This window comes from Myripristis murdjan, chromosome 13 (assembly GCF_902150065.1).
Source record: "Myripristis murdjan chromosome 13, fMyrMur1.1, whole genome shotgun sequence".
Taxonomy (NCBI): domain Eukaryota; kingdom Metazoa; phylum Chordata; class Actinopteri; order Holocentriformes; family Holocentridae; genus Myripristis; species Myripristis murdjan.
Window position 1 is genome coordinate 26,443,124 of NC_043992.1, and position 23,418 is coordinate 26,466,541.

The 23,418-nt window shown below is 39.5% G+C and overlaps 1 protein-coding gene across 2 annotated transcripts in view; it reads left to right on the forward strand.

Moving 5' to 3' along the window:
- The window catches only part of unc119a1 (unc-119 lipid binding chaperone a1), a 25,062-nt gene continuing 1,644 nt past the window's right edge, over positions 1-23,418 (forward strand). Inside the window, exons 1-3 of one of the 2 annotated variants that reach the window (XM_030066762.1) lie at positions 1-457; positions 20,339-20,452; positions 20,816-20,909. In XM_030066762.1, the coding sequence (XP_029922622.1) occupies positions 334-457; positions 20,339-20,452; positions 20,816-20,909 (332 nt within the window). In that variant the 5' untranslated portion in view covers positions 1-333. Of the gene's footprint in view, positions 458-19,764; positions 20,166-20,338; positions 20,453-20,815; positions 20,910-23,418 lie in introns of those variants that run through there. The other variant, XM_030066763.1, reaches the window with a different exon arrangement.

Genomic DNA, 23,418 nt, shown 5'->3' on the forward strand with positions numbered 1-23,418 from the left:
AACAGCGGTCGGTTTAAAGACCCATGGGATTTAGATTAAATACCTTGTAAGAGAGCCGGTGAGCCTTGAGCGAGGGAGGGAGCTTGTGGATGATTTTTATCTTCACCGGATCGGGAAGGGGAGGAGGCTTCGAGAATGAGATGTTCTTGTAGCAGCAGCGGCACCGAGGCTGTCCACTGTGCTGTATGTTAGCCAGCGCGCAATTACCGGCACCGACGCAAGTACATCGCCTCCTGATAAAATAGACCCGTCGGCGGCGGCGGCGGCGGCGACACCGACAGCAACAGCGACCACACAGGCTACACTTACCGTCTGGGTGCTCAGCGTTTAGACATGAAAGTGAAGCAAGGCTGCAACTCATCAGACATGGGGGTCCCGGCCACAACGGAGGAGGAATTGCTGAGAAATCCTCTAATAACGCCGGAGGATGTGCTTGGGCTACAGAAGATCACCGAAAGTAAGTGACCTAATTGACACAAAGGGCATAGTAGTTAATAAAGCGTCACATTTAGTAGAGATTAGTGCAACCTGTCTGTTGTCACCTCCTTGTTCAGACTATCACACTGTGTCCTCAATAAAAAAAAAAAAAAAAAAAAAAAAGGAGGTTTATTCCAATACTTGTAAATTCTTGGATAATTAGGCCAGTAGGTACCATGGACAGCGACACAGACTAGGAGAGCCTAACAGGTTATCCATACATTTTGGAGAGAGTATTGGTATATTTGCAATTTAACGGTGAATTAATTATAGAGGTTTAGTGTCTTGCCCAAGGACACTTTGGCAGGACAGTGGCAAAAGCAGGTAAACGACCTTTCCAATTACGAGATGGTTGCTGGAGCCACTTAAGTACACTGCCAACCCCCACTGCAAGAACAGGGTCCAGTTCAAGCACATGCGTCCCACTATACTGTAATGCTGTAACAGATAATCACCTCAGCAATAAGAAGGGCTTCTTGAGCTCAGAAATAGTAGCAGTGAGTGTGTTTATCTGTGTGTGCGTGCGTGTGCATGCACATGGGTGTTTGCATCCCCATTTGTGTTAGTGTGTCTGCATACAGGGGATGCAGAGGGAGAGAGAAAGTAAGGCTGTTGTATCCCTTAGGAAACCGTCATGGGTGAGTACATGCACTTCCTGCCCAGTGCTGATGAGGGGAAAAATCTAGCTCTTTCTAAATCCTCATCCAGACACACATGCGCTTCTCAGGTAACAGGTGGCCACTGATCTGCCCCGCTGATTGTCGCTCTACAGAGGAGTGCAGCGAATTGGAACAAACAGAAATCAGGGCTGCTGTCACTTTGTGGTTTTACATATTCATGTTACTGTGGAGAGCAGAAGCAGGATGGTGTGATTTGGGCCGTACAGGGAGACTGTCCTTCAGCCAGAGGACCTTATTTCAAGCCCCTGTGTCAGCCAGCATCAGGCTTCCTGAGGTGTCCTTAAAAAGATTATTATTAATGCATTTGAAAAGCTGGTAAAGTTGCAAAGATGGTGCTTCTGGTCTTAAGTCGCATGGCCATCCCAGCTACTTTTTTCCCATCTTTTTCCAGCCTCTTTGAGTGGAGAGATAAAAGGCAAGGATGTTGATGTTTGAATATCCCATCTCAAAAAAATGAATATTCATAAAGAAAGAACACTATTTCAAGTCCAAATTACAAAAATGCATCTCATGAGTAAGAGAGCAACTTGTTCACTGTATAATGTCATACACTGTTGCCACCAGCTGGTATAACAGGCTCAGTTAATAGTATTTTTGCAGATATAATTATGTCTCTGAACTGCTGAGTAGGGTATTTCAAGCCACAGGTTCAGCTGTCCCATTTGCCCCATTTGTCTCTGATGGTTGGTGCCATATCAAGCCAGCAGGATTGACTCTTGAAATAATGTTCTTGGTATAATGCGATTTAAATGTGACTGAAATCATACAGTACAAATTAAAAAAAATAATAATGTTGACTAGCAGCCTCATGATCAGTCAGCCAGTTTTATTTAATGAGTTTTGAATTACCTGTATATTTCACCCTGTTGAAGGCCAAGTTACTAAAATCGTTCAATGTAGGCTGATGAATGTATTTTATAGGAGAACAGTTTTGTGACTTGTTTTCCTCTTAAACTGAACAGGCTTCTGACTCCACAAGTCTGCACCTGGTTGTATGTGCACTTCCTCAATAAAAAGCCAACAGGGTCAGCCCCTCCATTCGCCTATTGTTGTTGAGATTGAGAGTGAGATTGGAAATGAATGAGCACAATGTTGTGTACTTCAAATCTGTGACGGCTGCTGACTGTTTAGTCACCAAAATTATGCTCTGGTTCCAACAAACACACCCTTTTGCTCCAACATCTAAGCTGAATTTATGTATAACATGAGGAATATTTAAATCACATGCTTAAAAATATGTATTTAACATTTTATATCAGACATTAGACATTTTAGACATTAAAACTAACCTGTCTATGTGTTTCATTCAGTCTGTATTGTGCATGTCAACATTTATAGCAACATAAACTCACACACCTAACTCTGGAATAATTTCACTAAATGTGGCAGTTCTTATAAAGTATATTATAATTGTGGTATATTATCCAGGTGATTGATGAGAATATGTGCCAGTCAGGACAAGGAGTCTTGTAGCTCCTAATTCTCACCAAAGCATAGCTAAATTGGTCACTGTAACACTGTGTGCCTTTTGATAACGCTTCATGGCATAAATTAAATTGGTTTGGTTTTGTGCTTCCTTTTTCTTCCATATTTCAGACCTGTTTTTTATTTGTTTCCTCATATTGCATGCTAGCCGTGAATGATGCACTTGCACATATCATTGTATTTTGTATTTGTTTTGCATTTTCTGTTAATGAAGTTATTAGGAGAGGGGGTCACTGGTTAAATCTGGTCTTCAAAGATAGTATTTTGTTGTGCAGTAACGCATTAATTAGGCTATTTGCCAGAGAACCACAATGAGAGCATCCCTTTCAGTTACATCAGTAAATTACTGAGAGGTGTTACAGATATTATATAAATCAGCACACATTTGAATGTTTTTTTTTTCTTTTAAATATGAAATCTGCATTACTTCCATATTGGCTTTGATGCCATACCAGTGCTAAGATATTTTCTGCCAGTGGACTCATTCATTTGAAGTGCAGTGACCGCCAGTGATGTGTCCAGAGAGCTTGCGCCTCAGAGAAGGGCACAACTCATCCCCCCTCAAGCACAAACCCAAAATGGCAATGTCAACTCAGTGCTCTCATCCCCCCTAGACGTCACATCCATTTTCATTTGGTAACCCCTCAGCGGAAGAGCAATACGAGGGCTGCGTCAGTGAGATAATACATAAATCACTCATGATGGTGCAGTAAGCTCCGCTCTCCACTGACATGTAATCTGGATTATGTCAGGGGGGTAGAAACACACCATTCTGTTACAACCTGATACTCTGCAGTTAATTAATGACACAAGAATGCAACTCCTCAGTGAATATGTGTTTACACTGAGGATATCACTTCAGCTTGGAAATGTAATGCAATTGCTGTGTGCAGCAGCCTTTTCTTTAGCCATTTATCTTATTGCTTACACAGCTGTAATTTATAATAGTGTAAATATAATACATGTAATTCCCATTAACCATTAAACATTTCTGAGTAATAACGTTTAAATCATTTTGCACCATAGCTAGGACGATATTATAGTATACAGTCAACTGATTTTGAGTCTTGCTGCTTTTGTGTTTGCTTTTTAGTGATGACACATACTGCTCAGGATTGTAACACAAATATTTCAAATGGCAATCCATGCAAAAGCCTTAAGCCACAGAGATAGTGTGCTGTGTGGAAAAGAAAATTACATTTGGAAAAGAGGGAATGCCTAGCCCTGTTGTGTAAATGACTTTCCCTGTTGTGCTTTTGGGAGGTAAATGCCACCATTTTGGGGCAGCCCAGCTAAAGTCTGACACAGTGGTTCAGTGCTGATAAGAGAGGCGCAGTGTCTCATCGTCACACAGGCACCGAGGAGAAGAAATGTAATCTAGGCAGTAGTGCTTTGGTCACATGAGAAATGGCACATTATCAGTTTACTGTATACATGGGTGATTTATTATATGTAGGAAGAAAAAGGAGCATAAGCAGAAATAAGACCTGTGCCAAATACATGTGGCAATCTCAGTATTTCCTACACCTTCTACAGTGCATTTCCTCCTGTATTATTCTTGTATGTTGGTGTACATTCTGAGTGGCTGACACCAAGATCTGATGCTTAACATTGGTATTTTAGTCTATGAAAACCCATTGTAGTTGCATTGAAAATATGCTGCTGCTCCATGCTATATGACATCACATTGTCTGCATTTTTATCCACAAGAGTAACAATGATTTTAAACAAAAGAAAAAGAAAAAAAAATACACTACAAAAACTCAAATGGATCCAGGAATGTGAGCTACATGGCTAATAGCTATATTTTTAGCAGTGTTCAGTTGTTTTAGAGTGTATTTTCCTTTAATGTGCAAACTAAACCATTCAGCACAGACTAATGCCCGTTAGGTTAAATGTTCTTTATCTGAAAAGAAAATAAATTTCTTAATAGAACAATAGATTGCCATGTGCATTTGTCATCCTCTCATCTCCTGGGTCAGCTCTTATTAGCAGAGCACAAAGAACATGTATTTATTGTATCTCCATGCATGAGTCATCCCTTGTAATCAGTTGCTGATGGTATTAACAAGCAGTAAGATGATACATGCCCAGTGTTGCCCAATTGTGGAGAAAAGGGGGGTTGTATTAAGAGATAATACCGACTTTGACACCTGGGGACTTTTGTTTTTTGCCTCATTATTACTTGGTTCCCCTCAGTGCTGGCAATACCTGAATCTAGATGGATTCTGCTGTTGCATGTATTGGCCACAAAATTGGGTGTGGCTTCACATGAAATACATTTAACTTTGGATTAGATTCATGCAACATCATGGGAGTTTGTGGAAAGGTTAGTCATGTGGCAAGGAAGCACAGATTTGCTTTTCACACTGATTGACCAAAGTGGTTTGTGTTGACAGGCATGTTTAACTTTTAGTGAATATCCATCATATGGGAGTGGTATATCATGACAACTGCATAGCGCTGATAGAAGTGTCTGCTCTGCTGAGGGCTTTTTCCAGTTATCCATGAATTTATTAAGAATATGTTGTTAAATGAATTGTGATAAGCACCACTGGTGTCCTGTTCTACAGATGAATTCCAGTGTTCTCTATGAGACTGTACATTTAATATTTTTCCCTTTGCTTTTAATTTCTTGCTTTTGATTGATCAATCCCCCAAAAGCTGTTCCACAGGAAATCAAGCCTTAACACTTTTTTGACAGCTAATTTTGGTCAGATGACATCTCCTCCTCTCTCAGTTTCATTGGTGAAATAAAACATGAGCTGATAATGAAAGCCTGAGTTACAACAGGTGATCTGAAATATGTAAGGAATTACTATAATCTCATCCTCTCTCTTGTTCCCTCACTTCATCACATTGCACTGGCTCTTCTGTGTAATGAGATGGAGGCTATAATAGTCCTCTGTTGTACTATACAGGTATTTTTATTGAATTTCAGAGTTTGACTGAAAGGATCTGCATTGTTGTGTGACTCTACTTTATTCAGATGATTGAGTCCCAATAATCTGGTTCCTTTTAGACTAATGGGTGATCTGTTACCTGGGCTTAATAAGCCCAGGACACACAGCAGTGCTTTATCTACTTTGGGCGGGATTTCCACTCTGTGATGTCTGCCAACACAATGGATACAGCTTTAATTAAAATTGATTGGTGCGGCCTGTTTTAAATCTCCCATGCACAGCTGTCACAGGGTTGCCCTTTGGCGTGGGCTGGGTTGGTGTCTTGCGTTTCCACCAGAAATCAAACAATCTGTTGGAGTTAGCTGGCTCTGTGATCAGACTGCTGTTGATAGACTCTATACCAGCTTAACTGCATCTTGTGTGTTGAAGTGGTTGTACCAAGGTAGAGGTGAATAAAAACATATTTAACTGTTGTATAGCACAAAATAGGACATGATATACTGTATGTTGATCAGTATAGGATTGTTGATCAGGTAATGATTCAACAATTAAATTTATTTCACCGCACACTGAGGGCTGGTTCTCCTAAACTCATTTTCCAGCTTGTGCTCTTTTAAAAAGTCAAATTTCATTTAATGTCCTTTTAAAAAACTACACTAACTTTTGACCCACTGATCACTCTTTCCAGTGTGTGATAATCGTACGGAAATTCTGCCTGACAGAGTTAACATACCGTATATGTGACAGAATAAATCAATACTAAATCACATAGGGAAATTTCTGCTGCGTTGCTCTCTGTGAGCTGAAACGTTCAAGCATGTGGCTGCTCAGTTTGTCAAATGCATGCATGTATAACTGTTGATTTAGCTTGGATTACTCATAAATTAATTGGTGATCAGTATGTGAAAATCAGCCTTTTAGTAATGCAGTGATGGTACTGGAGAACTTCAGTCATTTCCTGTGTAAATTAAATCAACATGCAGATACAGTAAATTCATTCTTGCAGGAAGACAAATCTTCTGCTTCTGAAAGTGTATTTTTTTTTCCATGTTAACCCTCTGCTAAACAATCATGGCAGGTTTAGACACATATTATAAAAATTAATTAACCATCCAGCCTTTGATCTGCTACAGCATCAAATTTTTTTATTTTTAGGATAATGCTAATTCCCTACAATTGCTTAAGATTACGTATGCTAAAGCCTTAGAATGATTACAGGACAGAGCCCTCTATCAGATATGACTTTGGTGCCAATTCTCCATCTCTTATTTGGATAAGGTAACAAGTGGGCCAATCTCCAAAAGAGTCAGTGTAGTTCTTACATAAAGGTCAGTATTTTCTGCATTCCAGTTATCAGCTTTCAGTGGCTTTGCTTGTTGTGATATAACAGGCCACCAGGAATATGTAATTCAACACATGCACTGTCTATAATGCCAGACTGGCTTAATGAGAGTGCGTCACAGCTCTATGATAACAGCCCACTAGCTCGTCAGATAGGGAGTTCACATTAGTTCAGTTTATTGGCCCACACTCTGATGCACTCTGTCAGCGCCGGAATGACGCATTCAACAACGCAGCCACAGACTGTAAATATGTCTGTGTCTGCGTATGAGCGCTTCCCATGTTTGTGTGCATGAGTATATGTAGATCACAAGTAAAGACGGGGAAGGAACTGAACTCTTATCATGCCATACCATGTAGGACAACATCTTACAGGTATTAGGCTGTCCATCAAAGTATTAACTTCAAAGCTAAATAGCCTATGTTGAGTATAGGGAACAGATCTGATTTTCCTTGGTATGAGGGAATATTAATAAGACTGACTGCCTATTGCAGTAATTCTCTAGTGTGCAGCAGTGGAAATATGCAGAAAAAAAAAGCCTCTAAGAATAAGCAGTACTGATCATTCATGACTCACTTTCTCAAATGACCATATAAACTTCCATTACAGCATAGGAGGTATATCTCAGTGGAGGACTCTCGTGTTGAATCACTTTCTGTCCAGGGTGAAAATTAGAGATAACATGATTTAATGAATATATTGGTATGATCAATAGCAAATAAAAATTACATCTTTATTTAGGGATTTGATGGTAGTTATTTGGTTGGAGATGGAGTCCAGGGAAAATTCAGTCAGTCGCCCTGACTAACATCACCTGAATATCAATCAAACCAGGCATAATTTGCCTCCAGATAAGTTATATTAGCACCAACACTGTGTGGGTTTTTTTTTCTTTCAGTTCAAATGATGTGACAAAATAGGAGAGTTAAGGCTGAAAGAAACTGATCAGTCTATCTAACCATAATTGCTAAAGCCACCTCCATTCTTTCTGGCTTTGGCACACAATCATATCAGCACAAATTACGCAAAATAAGCCCTCTCTCACAGACTCTCTGAGAACTAGTAGGAGTTGAAGCCTGAAGGTCTCAGTGTAGGGGTGACTATCATTGCTAGAGGAGAGCTGTCAGATATGTGGTACTCAAACAATGAGCCACTGAAATGTCAGCTTTTCCTGCTTTAAAATCCTACACACCGGCCAAAATACAAGAAACATTAACATAGATTTTCTGTCTCATTTGCAAGGAAGATTCCTGTCCTGATATCTAGTTAGGAATGATCTTCATTAAGAACCTGTTTCGTCCAAACGGCTAAATGAATTCAGACAACCTGACAAGGAAACATAACACGACAAGCCTAGAATTCAGAATAGCACTGTGTCACCGGTTTCCATGGTAATCAAGCCTCTCACAACAACTACAACATAAAAAAACAACATACAAGTAATAAAATTAGCCACTTTGTGACTGGCTAACTAACACTGAGTTATTTTCATAGGAGTGGACTTGAGTCACATGACTTAACTTTGACTTGAACTCTAGTTACAAATGTGATGACTTTAGATTCAACTTGACAAAATCAAGACAGAGTTACGACTCAGCTGTGACTTTTAAAAAATTATGAGCAAAATGACCTCAGATCTCACCACTCTCCTGCAATCTGTCAGAGATAAGCTCAAGCTCCTCCGTTCTCATCAGCTTTGAACTGATTTCTCTCTCTCTTTGCTATATATTATCTCATGAACATGTGAACCCTCATACATGTCCCCTAGACAATGTTCCCTCATGTCTTCTTAAGGAAGTGCTGGACACTGTTCAGCCTGGTATTTTATCAGTAATTAATAGCTCCCTGGTTAACGGCTATGTCCTAGCTTTCTGTAAGCATGCTGTCTTTCACCCTCTGATCAAAACACCTAACTTTGATCCATATGTTCGCAATAATTACTGACCAATCTCAAAGCTTTCTTTTTTATCAAGAATTCTTGAAAAAGTAGTTTTTTCTCAACTCATCACCTTCATGGACAAATTCAGCATAATGGACAAATTTCAGTCAGGTTTTAAGACAAAAAGTAAAAAAAAGTGAGTTAAATTACAAAATCTGAAGGTATATCATTATAGGCTAAGGTCTTGGCTGTTCAGCACTGTACCGATGCAACCTCCTCATTTTGCATTTTTTTCAAAAAATAGGCGTTTTCCTAGTTATTAGGGTACTTTGTTTTTGTCAACACCGTCACTGTAATGTTTTTTGTTTTTATTTGAAAAACATATTTTTGTATTAAAACAGACTAATACTTTAATAATTCAACAGCACCAAAGAAACATATTGTATATATATTCATTTAAAACCAATATAACTGCCTCTGACGGTGGTGACACTAATCTGACGGTGGTGACAGTGGCCTCATTAAAACATACAATTCCAAAATTTATACCACTCAAGTCAATGGCTTCTTGCTTAACAACTTTATTTAACTATTTGGTACAAAAAAAAAAAAATAACAATCCTGAGCACTGTTATAAGCATTTTTCAGACTTCAGTCATCACCGTCAGACAGAAAACCTGACAGTGGTGACATCTGACGGTGGTGACAAAAACTTACTCTTTCACATGATAAGCATGAGTTGTTCACATTAGCCAGCTTGTTTCCCCCCTGTTGCTACCTACATCAGATGTCTTCTTAAAAAGTATACATTTATTCCATAATCTAATCTAATATTTTTTATACAAAAGTGACGGTGTTGACATGTTATGGTTGTGTAGCAGTGTCCAAAAATATGAAGACATTTAAGAGAAAATAGCAAACTTACAGGAACCTGAGTGGTCTAGAAGCATGCAGTAGAGCGGAAGGTTTGAAAAGGAGTCCTCAGGAATGCAATTGACCTTGTATTTGTAGAGTTTTTTTTTTTTTTTTAAATAAATATCTGACGGTGGTGACGAATATGTGGGACACATTTTGAGCAACCACAAAATAATAGTAAATATTGTTCAAAACTCATTGTTTGTAGTTTTTAATACATATTATGATGTACTCTTTCATGTGGTAAATATATTATTCAATATATTCAATTCAATTATTACTTTTTTGTTGTTTTAATCAAGTTGAAATGATTATCTCCTATCCGAGGACAACTGGTTTTGTAGGCCATTGGCCAACATATAATCATTAAATTAATACAAAATAAACCTATAAAAGAACCTTACAAATGTGCAAAGGACCCCCTGATTATGCCCTTGATTCTTTTTATTCATTAAAATTTTGTAAATTTCCAACAGAAATAGCATTTTTCTTAGTGGGACATGATTTATCCAAATTCCCAGGAATCAGTGATGTGATTCATGTCATGTTAATTCCCCTCTAAATTGCATTGAGGAAAACTGAGGTCTTAATCTTCGGCCCTGCAGACAACTCTGCAGCCGTAATCAATGCCCTTGGACCTCTGTCACTGAATGTAGAGTCCAATGCAATTAATTTTGGTGTTACCTTTGATTATGGTTTAAAATTCAATAAACAAATCAGCTCAATTGTCAGCACTGTTTGTTTTTTTTTTTTTTTCATCTTAGATCACTTGTCCATTAAAGAATTGGAGACTATAATTCAAGCTTTTATTTCCTCAAGCCTTGACTACTGTAGTTCCCTCTATGTAAGAATCAGTCAGTCAGCTCTGTCTCACCTACAGCTGATTCAAAATGCAGCAGTGAGAACACATCTTACCTGCACTGACCTTCTTTCACTGGTTACCAATGAAGTTCAGAATGTGTTTTAATAAGTTTTTATTTGTTTTTAAAGCACTGCATGGACTGGCACCAGGTTACAACTATGAAGTGCCCATTCCCACTTACACCTCCTCACCATTCAGATCTGTTGACCAATCACTACTCTCCATTCCAGGCACCCAGTTAAAAACCAAATGTCATTGTGCATTTTCAGTTTCGGGCCCTAAATTGTGGGATAGTTTGCCATTAATAATTAGATCTTCCTCCTCCACTGATATTGTTAAAACCCATCTTGTCATCAATTGTCATCATGATGACATGCCTGACCTCTCTCTGGCTTTTATTCATATTTTATTTGTTGTTGATTTTACCAAAATGTTACCAAATATCACCTTACTTATATCCTCTTATTTATATATGTGTTTATATTTGCTCAGTCCTGCATTTAAGTTTGATTTTAATCATTTTAATCTCTCTGTAAAGCCCTGGTCAACGTTTGTTGCTTTTAAATATGCTCTATAAATAAACTAAGTTGACTAGACTTCTGGTTATTTCTGATAGGGAAGTTGTATTATGGTACAATCAAAAGCTTTTGACTTGCCGTATGGTCTTACGGGATATCCTATGCAACAAAGAAACCACTGGATGCTTTCTTGAAAGCAACCATGCTTCCTAAGAATGCAGATGAGACAGAACCGTCCCTAGTCAGAGGTTCCCATGGCTCTCTGCTGCCTTGATGCAGATCTTGAATCATAATACCTCATATATAATACCTGTCCTGCTCACATGGCACATGTAAGCACTCAATAGTTTCATAACCAGGTAATAATGACTAAAGATGAACATTTCTGGAAGCTTTTGTGGCATTTTAAACAGTTTGAAACATGAAGCTTGAAGGTGTAGATAATGTCTCTGAAAAATATACCTGTGTGTATTTTAGTGATTAGCTTAAATGAGCATTACACACTTTTAGAGAGCTTCTGTCTGTGGCTGAGTTGGTTTTGTTTGGACCGTATCCTATACATCTATGACTGTGCTGGTCTGGCTGAGACTCTGGCAGCCCCACCTCCTCCTGATAGGATGGATTTATTCCGGGTTCCAAATCAGATTAATCAGGGATGATCCTGAACAGGATGCAACCAACTTCATTCTCTGTTTTTCCTGTTTTACTGCAGAGCTGGATGCCTTAGGATTACCCATTGCCAGAGGGAAAAGACTGAGTGAAATGAAATGAAATGCTTACTGTATATCTACTATGTTCTGGAAATGCAGACACATTACTGATACTTTTAATCCCATCTATACCTGTATTAGTCGTACAGGTTTATCTACAGACATATATCTACAGTATTTCAGGCAAGTCTAATCCCATATATATCATGTAGATTTACACATATAGAAAGGGTGTGTAACATGGTAGTTACATCCCAAAATTCAGTTTAAGCTCTAAGAAACTTATATGCACCATGATTAACTGTCTTCCAGCACATTCCCCACATACATCTATCCAAGCATAATCCATTTTGGAAAGACCCTCTGTGATGACTCAGCAAAATCACTAAGTCTCTAAGCTAACTTACTGTGGCTGGACGTGAACTGAACTACAAGGAACCAGGAGAGCCGCTTATGGTCTCTGTCACAAAGAAAGAAGGGTATTTTTATCCATGAGACTGCATGGAGCTTACTCCAGGTTTCTAGCTTCATACAGTCTGAGTAATGTGTCTGGATAACATGTTAATATTGTACTTTACTAAACATGTTCATATACCAATGAGGAAGTGAACGTATTAAGAAATGTTAAGAAAAGAATTAGTCAATCCAAGAAATGTAATTAATTATGTTTCTGTTTACCCTCAAGAATCAGTTTGATCAATTTCAGTTTTTAGTTTTCCAGCTTATAAAATTTAGAGTTCTTACTGTGAGATGAGCCCTGGTTATGACTGTAGAGGAAGAAATTAGAGCTGCTAAAACAAATTGGATCTCATTTGAATCAGCAGCTTGGATCTCACATTCAATTTGTATATCTTATCCTATCCTATCCTATATATTTAATTTAATTACCACATGCGGGCTTTCCTTTTCAAACATTACACCAGTCTACTCTACCAGAACAGTGGGAAGAACATAAACAGAAAATTATTGTACTCCTTCATCCCGAGGCTCCTCTTGCAGCTTCACCCTAAGCCGGGAAGATTGGTCAGGGTGTGTGTCTTACGGGAGCGAGCGTAGAGCACATTGGGCTTAGCAGTGGACTCATGCTGCAGAACGAAGCGGTTCATCTGAAGAACATTAAGCACCTCTCATGGGGCTCTTTGATATGCCATTTCATGGTTTGCTGCACAATAAATTTTTCTAACTTGTAGCTGTGCTCTGATGAGTGGCCACTTCATTTCTACCATTTTCATGTGTTTGAGCTCTTCATCGCTTGTGGAGGAGGATCATTCTATTATTGTACCATTTCTATGGTAATTGGACAAATTGTGCTTTTACCATTTTTCTAGTAACCGGACAAACATGATCTTCCATTTAAAATCTTGTAAAACTATTAGCAAATTCACCCTATGAGGGGAAAAAAGCATGAAGAGTGAAAAGAGCAAAAGGGGGGTTGTTTGTCTTTCAGTGAATGACTTCATGGTCTACTATCATTCTAGCCTAGGGAACAAAAATCCAACCATCTGTCCTCAAAAAGTGTCACCACCTCCCTGCCTTTCTTGCTGTACAAAGCATTTTCCTTTTTCACTCTGTGGTGCAGACATGAGGATGGTAAAAGGAAGGAACCTCATCTGCATTCAGCTGCTCAAAATGCAGCCTCTCCATGAACCCCACCGTTTGCCAGTTGCCTACAGGTGTTGTTAACCAAGAGACATGAAACAGCCTATCCCCGTTCACAGGTGTACAGTGCCTTACAATGTTGTATATTAAAGTTTAATGCTAATGTCAGTATCCCCCTCTAGCTAGGGATTTTTTAATTTGAATACAAGTAAACATGTCTGCATCCTTCCTGTTCTTGTTCTTAGATTGATTCAACCCCAGTTTAAACACTGATCGGAGACCACAGACAGTAATATCAAAAGAAAGAGGCATGTGAAGCCAAGCCCTGTGGCTGAAAAGTCACTAACTCCAGGCTAATCTTAGGGATTAAGGGACTATAAATGGCATCCTGCTTGCTCTTTATGAATGCCACTAGAGGCCATCTTGTGTCAGACAGGCCTTCTCTGTAGGAACACAGCATGACTCAAGGCTTGGTGCTAATTTTACTCCCTTGCAGTTGTAGCCAAAGGGATGTTCTGAAGACTATTTGTATCTGCATGCCCATATAGCCACCATTATGGTCATAAGAATCTTCTATTGGTATGCGTGGCAGCATTGATGAGAGCAATACTTAGAAACTCTCTGGTACAGCTCACCAGCATATTTCAATAGATAAAATAAACACCACAGTAAGTTCTGAATGGAGTAAATTGAGCATTGCTCATGCTCCCTTCAAGTGTGGAACAACTACAGTGCAGTTGTTGTTGACACACAACACACAACCGTCCCTGTAATATGCCACATCAAATCCAATCTATAGCAGATTCTGATTCCTCTGGTGCCTCAAGGGTGTGAATCGCCTTGATAAGGCAGGCAGAGGAAAGCCTACAGGCTTCACATATCGCCTTCATCAGATCCCAGGCATGGAGGGATTCATTAGCATACCACTGATGCCTGAACCAAGACATTCTCTGCTTTGATTTGCTGCTGCACCTTGTTTTTGCAAAGCAGCCAGGTGGATGAGGGGAAGGAAGACAGGCTAATCGAGCTGGCACGCTATCAGAAGGAGCGTTGCTAGGTGACAGTGTTGAAGGAAGTGAAGTGGAGCACTTTATATATTTGTATGCATTTGTATGCATGTGTAAGTGTGTGTGTAAGACTGAGAAAAAGAAAGAAAGAATAACAGCCGTTCGGCATCCCTCCTGCTGAAGTCTTTCTTTGTTTCACTCTCATGCTCTTGCTCTCTCACTCCCTCACTCTTCCACACACAGAAATTTGACAAACAATTTATTCTGGGCAGGGAGCAGTAATTTGCTGTTTCGTGCAGCAAAAAGTGCAATGATTGCTAAATTTGCACAGTCACACCATTATATTGGCCTTAATTACTGACTGACCCTGAAATACAACTGTAAAGCTGTCATGTGATGCTGACATATTCTGATGCTGAATGATGTTCCTATGAAAATGTGGTTGAAAGGGGATTTATTCCATTGTTTGGTATGGCATAGCTGGTAAATATATCAGATACACCGTAAGGTAATGTATCTTCTCTCTCTGTCATGTAAGATCTTCAAAAACAAGTGTGGATGGGTGTTTTTGCTGAGGCCTACAGCAAAAATTATTAAAAGAAATGACTACATTAGCTTAAATGTCAGACTTGGGCCTAGTTTCCAAAAGGCAACATTATCATTAAGTCATAAATAAGTCATTATTTGGATTATCAGTTCCTGAAAAGCATTAAATTAACTACATTATTTGAATATACTTGCAGATAACAGGTAGCATGGACCAATTAACAGTGACCACATTATGTTAATTTTTAGCCGCATCTCATTTTGGAAACCACTTAAGAATTTCTTTCCACAAAACCTGAATAATTTTAAATCAGTGTGCTTTTTGATGAAGAAAGCTAGATAAGAAAGATGCTTTGTAATAATCTCTAGCATCCCCAGGTGCTAAGCATCAGTTAATATTATGAAGATGGGCTGTGGTTTGCCTTGAGCATGACTGTATGATTCCATTGACTGACTCCATTGGGACAAACTGAAATATATCCAAAAAAAATCCTTCAGACATCAGATATTGAAGATTATCGAGATTTGTATGCTCAAAAAATTTCACCATTCTCCTTTTCTCTGGTTTACCTTTTGTCTCTCCGTCCTCCTGTCTCTTTTACAAGCTGAAATTGACTCTCATGGCATCATATTTGTATTATGTGCCTTTCCTCTCTTCACAGCTCACACCTCATTTTGTTTCCGCTCAATAGTAATCATCTGGAAAGCAGCTGAATGTGATTTCTCTTATCATTTCCAGAAATCACTGACTGTTAATCTCGGTACAATTAATCAGTCATCTTTCAGCAGGCTACAATTTTCTTCATGAGCAGAGACAGTGCAGCCTGAACTCAAAGGGCATGCTGGAGTTGGCAGTGAGCTCTGGCTTGGAAATGGCTGTAAGGTGTGATATGATTATAAGTATCAATATGAATTCTTGCTGAACCAGGTAAAACTGACTGCATTCATCGTTATTTATTTTGTATTTTTTGTATTTTTGTATTTTTTTATTGATTTTTTTTGTATTTTTTTTTTTTTAGCAGACTTGGCAAACGGCCTGTTCTGATTCACAGCATACATCAGTCATCTGCCCACAATGATGGCAAGCTCACTGACAACCACGCAACATGTGTGTTTGTGAGCATAAGGAGCATTAACATATTTTGGAGGGAAAAAATGACATCTTTGTAGAGGGAATCTTAAAATGTCATTTAGTGTCATATTCAGCGTTGTATTTAGTGTAAAAATCCTGTTTTCCTTAAAGCAAGGGGGAAAATCGTGAAACAGGTGAAGCTATGTCAGAAACAGATGGGATTATCTCATTCAACTGGCAGATTTTTTCACTTGTTTGAAGAAAAAACAGATTTTACCATTGAATATGAGACTAAATCGCTTGTTAAGGCAGAGATTTTTTTGCAGTGTACATGTTTGGCAGTAGGGCAGCCTGTCTAGTCTCACCCAGTGTCTCTTCACCTCATGCCCAGTAAGCTGCACTCTGATTGGCCACTGCAGAACGGTAGACCACCTCCGTGACACACTGGAGTTGCCCAGGAAGGGAGTACAGGCTACAGTGCCCATTGTGTTTGCAGAGACTTGTAAAGAGAGGACAGAGAGAGTCTTGTCTAGGCTGTAGACTGCTGGGGAAGCTTCTTTATTCCACTTTGAAAAGCATTTTGTGGCTGTAATTACGGCAAAGTAGTTTGGATTAACCTCAGGATTTGGAGTGAGAAGGCTGTTCTTGACACGTGTTGTTTCACAGAGCCACGCTTAATATGTACACCCATTCATGACTCGTTTAAAGCACAGGTCTGTGTTGTTTGGTTATGTAATGTAAAAGACCTAAGCGATGCAGCATAGCAGGAGACTATTTATGTCCCTGCTGACTTGGAGCCTGTTATGTGTTAGATCACTCATTTGCTCCCATTTTAAACAGGAACAGTACAAGTATTTCTCAGGAATGCAAATAATTTTGTAAACATGTTTTATGCAAATTGCCTCATAGAGCATGTATTTTGAGTATGGATGGCCCCCAGTAGTAAATACATATATACAGTATACAGATTATACACATTCCCACTGTGCTGAGTGTCATGGCTGCAGTGTGACAGTGTGCAGTTATGAGAAACACTGTGTGGTCAACCCCAGACTTAGGCTTACAGTAATATTCTCAGAGCAGATAAGCCTCTACACATCAGATGAACTGGCACTAGAGGGCACTGCATCAAACAGCAGCTCCTCTAACCCTCTTAGTTTGGAAGGCAATATCAAAGGAGTTGCTGCCTGTGAGCTCGAGCAGCTTACACGGAAATCTGTTGACAGGCGTTCTCGTCGGCACGTGATGTAGCTCGTTTGCCGTGGAACAACTCCACTCACATCGATGTTAACCTGAGCTCGTCTGCAAGAGTTCAACCCAACCAAAGACCAGTTCAGACCCAGTAATTACACCATGCCCATTGCCCATACAGTGCACAGTTCATACAGGAACAGTGGATGCATGTGATAGACTTTAAATTTATTTATTTTTAGTTATTTATTTATTTCACTTTGAACATGCTGTATAAAGGACAACAGACAATGCAACAATAGGGTAATAGTAGACAAAAAAGTAAAAAACAAACAAACAAAAAAATAGATAAATTCAATGTTATTTTCTAGATGGCCAGCACATGTTCAGAAGGGAGTAGGAAGAAGTTAAAAACGTATGATCCTACCCCTTGAGTTCCTATATTACATATTGTATTATACTCTAGTAATTATCATCAATATCATATTATTAATGTATCAAAATATAAAAAAATATAGAAGTGATGTCAATAAATGGTTTCTGGAGCTGCCTTGTTTTGGAGCAAAAGCAGTCAGAATGTGGCAAAGGGTGGAGCCAAGGTGGAGCACTACACAAATGACACTAGTTACTGACAAATTGGCTGACAAATTCAGTCATGGTATTGTCTGCTTGGTGTACACACACAAACATGACATTAATATAAATACAAATAGAGCTTAGCATTCAGACAGATAGTTACATTTCTATGGGTAAAGCTCTTGATCCTGAGTCTCGGTTTGTTCTTGACATTTGTTTCCACAGCAACTTTACAGGTAATTAGTCGAGACGTGTTTTATTTTAAATGGGACTGTTGCATCAATCAAAATAGGTGTGTAGGAGATAGGACACACAGAGAATTTATGCAATTAAGGAAGAAATGAGGCATTGAAGATAATATAGAATTACAGAAAATACATATAAAGACTTTAGATGTAGTAATAATAATTTTAGCTTTTTTTGTATAGCACTAAAACAAAATACTTCAAGGATGATAGACAAAATACACAGACACAAGCACATTCAGAAAACACATTTTTAATGCAAGAAGCGACAGGCAAAGGTGGAAGTTACTAATTATGTTTACTCCAGACGATGTAATTGAGTAGTTTTTTGTGTACCTTTTGGGGGTATTTTTTAAGGTTACTAAATTTACTTTCACCAGTAAGTTCATGTGCATATTTTTCTGAAGTATAATACTTTGAAGTAATAGTACTTTACTACTATTTGTCACTATTTAAAATCTTAACTGCTGTATTCTTTACAAATCAGAGGCATTTGGGAGACTGTTGATTTGGACAGGAATAAAGAAAATTGCAGTGGTCTTGGTGGGAGGTAATAAAAAAGAATGGCCACCTCCATATTTCTGAATAAAACAATTTCCTTAATCTAAATATCAAAAGTGAAGTCCACATCACATCAAACCCTTCTTACTGCTGGCTTTGTGTTAGTGGATAATGTGCCATTTGTTCTTTTAGAACAGATTTATTGTTTTGTGTGGTCACTGCCCCTGATTTGGCCTCTTAATGCGGTAAAAAAAAAAAAAAAAAAAGATTTCCATATTGTAATGTGAATCGACAGACACAATATAATGGACTTTATTGGTATATGATTGCAGGGAGATATGATTATTAGACCTATGACTAAGGAGCTCTAATGTGTTGGTTTAGGAAAAAAATGTGAATCTTCAGATATTGGTGGTCCAGTCATGGAAAGGAAGGCACATGAATGTTAAAGAGAAGACTCTGATGTTTAAATGATCTGAGGGAATTAGGCATCAGAGTTGGACATCTTGTTTTAACGCTGTTAGAGAAGGATGGGCTTAATTAAGCAAGAAATCTGTATGAAGCCTTGTAGTCACAGAAGATTGGCGTTATTCTATTGGTTTTGCACCTGCATGCCAATATTAATCTCCCCATGAAACTCATTTCATGAAACAGGAAGCTGTAACTAGTTATATTTTGCAAGCAAAAATCAAAGAAAATCTCCAGGCACAGGCTTATTCTCAGTTAAAAAAAAAGGTGTAGCTGTTACTTTGTGGAAAAAAAGACAAAGTCTGAATCAATGCGGCTGGAAGTCTATAAATATCCCCAAGCAATTGGCTAAAGCATGTGTGGCCCATCTGCCTCCTCGCCCTTGGGAAGGTAGCGACTGTGTCAGTGTGTGAGTTTGTGTGATTGCATATGTGTGCATATATGCATGCCTGCAAGTGAGTGCTTTTATCTCGGTAACAAATTCAATTTAACTTTTTACCTCTGCGACCGCCCCCCTGTTGTCTTTCTAATTGTGTTGCGTGTCGGCTCCTGTGTGAAAGACCCATAGAGCCGTGGGCACCAACTAACCACAGCTGCCCATAATACCTGCCCTTACAGTAACCCTAATGAGATAGCAGGTGTTTGTGTGTGTGTGTGTGTGTGTGTGTGTGTGTGTGTGTGTGTATGTCCCAGTCAGTGAGTCCACGTGATGGTAAAACAATATAAGCCTCTTAGGTCTAATCCTGCCCCATGGGGAGGGGAGTGTCTCATACCCACTCACCATACACACACACGCAAACACACACGCATACACACACACATCCCTGGTGCCAACACGGCCAACCGTGTTGCCCTGCTTAAGTGACTTGGGATGCTGTCTTGCCCTGAGTTTGTGTTTGCTCAAACTCACTGACCTGATTGGTTACCAATATTGTTATTCGTGCAAACAAAAGCCTATTATATAAAAGCAGCTACAACTGTTAATGAGAGGGTTTCGAGTCCTGTTGAGGAGGAGGGAACAAGAAGAGAGAAATGTGACAGAAACCCATCAAGTGATAATGCATGCATAGAGGAACATGATGCAAAATGACTGACTTGCCTGCTGAGATTCAGGAGGCTGGAGCAGTTTTCTTTTCTTTGAATATCCGTCCACTTGAAAGGGACTGACAGTTAAAAAGAGTGAGATGAAGTGAGTAGCCAAGATGTCCAGAGAGCTCTGTATTTCAGCGCAGAGTTGTTGATATTTTTTATGGACTATCAGCTTACTGCCTATATACACTGTGGTATTACGGAGGGCAAAAAAACATATGCACCAGCTTTGTATTAACCCAGGCTGAAAGATGATTTCTCCGTGTGTTTCAGATTATCTGTGCTCTCCAGAGGAAAATGTCCACATGATCGACTTCACCAGATTTAAGATCCGGGACATGGAGACGGGGACGGTCCTATTTGAGATCACTAAACCTCCAATGCCAGGTGAATTAGAGGAGATGAGATCTTAGATTTGTGAGACATATGTGCAATGTTTGCAACATCACTTAGAGTGAAAGACTGGTTCATTCAGTTTTTGAGAGGGTACTTAACATTTTGAATTTTGTGGCATGATATTTTTCTTGTCTGGTACTTGACATTGCGACATTTTGAGGAAAAGACTGTGTGTTCTGGGAGCTATCAAACTAGCTCGCCGCAGAAATGCCAACAGGCTGCTTTCCATGCTGAAATTAAAACATAAAAGCATTTTAATCATAAGACTCAGCATGTCAGAGAATTATTTGAACGGTCACTTGATGATTAAACAAGGTTATTGAATTTTAATTTATTGATTTTCCCCCCCCAAAGCGGGCATCAGAAAGGACTGTGACCCCAATGCCGGCCGCTTTGTCCGATACCAGTTCACCCCGGCCTTCCTGCAGCTGCGGCAGGTCGGAGCCACGTAAGTCGCCAGAAAAATGTCATCAGAGCAAGGAACAAGAACTGATGCTGATTAACCCTTTGATGCACAACATGGGTCCAAAGTGACCCGGCTGAGTTTATTTGTGCTATATCTTTGCAATAAATTATTTTCATTATTCAGCATTCCAGGAATTCCTCAATTAACTTGTTTTTTATCATTATAGATCCTTCTTTTATCCTTTGCCATTTTACTTTTTGAATTAAAACACTTTTTGTAACACTACCCCTCTAATGCGCAACATGGGTCCAAAAGGACCCGTATTCATTTTCCATGTGATTTAATGCTGGGAGAGTTTTTCTTTGCTGTATCTTTGAAATGAATGTATTTTATCACTTACTAATTAAAGTATTCAGTAAATATTTTATTTTTGTTAAGCACAAATCATCACATGTATTTTCCTTTATTACTTTATAAACTAGCATAGCTTTTATACGTCTATATCAAGTTTGCACACATTGGTCGGAAATGGCCTTGCCACCCTCAATACACCAACTCCACTACACAACACCCTGATTACATGAGTGGTGTGAGCAATGCATGGAGGGCACACCCAAACTCCAAAAGCATATCATTGATGCAATGGGAAGATGTGGGATAAAAAAACAAAACTCAGCCACCACACAGCCACAGGGAGACATCAAGCAGGAGGGCCGAGGGAAGAGGAAGAGGTGTGCAATTTGCCAAGCTTCCAAAGACAGAAAAGTAAGCAGCTGGTGTTCCCACTGCACCAGACCTGTGTGCAAGGAGCACAAACATGAAGGGCTCTAGTTTCCCGGCGCAGCGCAAGGTGGCGCAGTGAGGCGAACCCCGTGCAGAGCTGGTTTGGACCAGCGCAACCCGAGGGGCGCACAGTTTGGTAGTTTGGCAGACCGAGGTGCACTGAGATGGGAGTGGCGTTGCAGCAGGGGGAGGTGTTGACAGATTCAGCTTGGCGCAGTGACAGTTTCATGCCAAAAGGCTTCGCCGAGATGTGCTCGAAGCTCGCCATCTGAAACAAGGTCTACTTTCAGCGCAAGGCGGAGCGGAGCCGGCGTAGTGGAAGTTTGGCTGACCGGCGTGCAGTGTGCACACGTCACCAAAACCTCACAATCAGCACAAACAGTGCCAATCTCCTTTGATCTGACATCAGATGTGACGGGACAGTCGATTGAGATAGTAGCATTGAATAGTTGTTTTTGTGGGTATTTATTGCATTGTTAATGTGTCTGACATTCCGGAAACCTGCTTGTGAGGTTTTGGTGACGTGTGCGCACTGTGCGCCGGTCAGCCAAACTTCCACTACACCGGCTCCGCCTGCAGCAGTAGACCTCCATGTCAGTTGTGTAAACTTTCATTACGCCTTCACGCAGCGCATTTTAAAGGTGAGGACAGGAGTTCATTTGATTAGTTTTGAATCGGCTGTGTCAAACCCACTCCACGCCTTCTCTCCTCCCTTCCACCGGTAGGAGGAACGGTGGAGTACTTGCGTCACGTGCACGGCGTGCCAAACTTGCAAAATCCACCTGGCCACACCCAGTTGGAGAAGTGCAGCTGCACTGCGCCCCCGCCTCGCCGGGTCTGCGAAACTAGAGCCCGTAGTGGTCATTTGTGAGGAATGTAAGAATTGAGATGGCAGTTTATGGTCTAGTAATGTGATCTGTTGTGTTTTATTTTATTTGGTCACATTCACCAGATTACAATAGTTACACTACTGATACAGTTCAGTTCAGTTGTCATGTTATCTGTTATCAGAGGTATGTGTATTTGTGACAAAATGACATCATTTGGAAACATCCAAATGATGTTTCAAATATTAAATGTGTGATTGTTTGGTCCAAACTACAACTAAAGTCATTATTTGAAGTAAATTATTGTTATAGTATGAATTAATGTAATTCAAAATCACACTTGGATAAATGGGTCATTTTGGACCCATGTGTGTAAAGTTGATGTAATAATGCAAAACCTATTTTTTTCACAACATAAGAAAGGACAAATGGAAATAATGACATGTACTAATCAAAAAACAAGATATTAAAGGAATACTTGGAATATTCAATCATAAAATATAGTGAATTAAAAAGATACAGCAAAGAAAAACTCTCCCAGCATTAAATCACATAGAAAATGAATACGGGTCCTTTTGGACCCATGTTGTGCATTACAAGGGGTGTGGATATGTTGTGCATCAAAGGGTTAAAATGTGCATTTTGTGTGTGCATGGTGGCATTGCCATTGGGTAGAGCATAGTTTACATTACATGTGTAGAAAGACAGATGGATGACAGATACAGAGAAGTTGCAACTGGGGAAATAGACAAATGAGGAAAGAGAAATACAGAGGAACAGTGTGTGTGTTTCAGTGTGTGTGTGTGTGTGTGTGTGTCTTGTGGAACACTGTGTTCATGTTCAGTTGTGTTGGGTTTCTTCTTTGCCCTCAAATTGGATTTCACTCAACATAGCACCTAAGACCATTTGTGTGTGTGTGTGTGTGTGTGTGTGTATGTGTG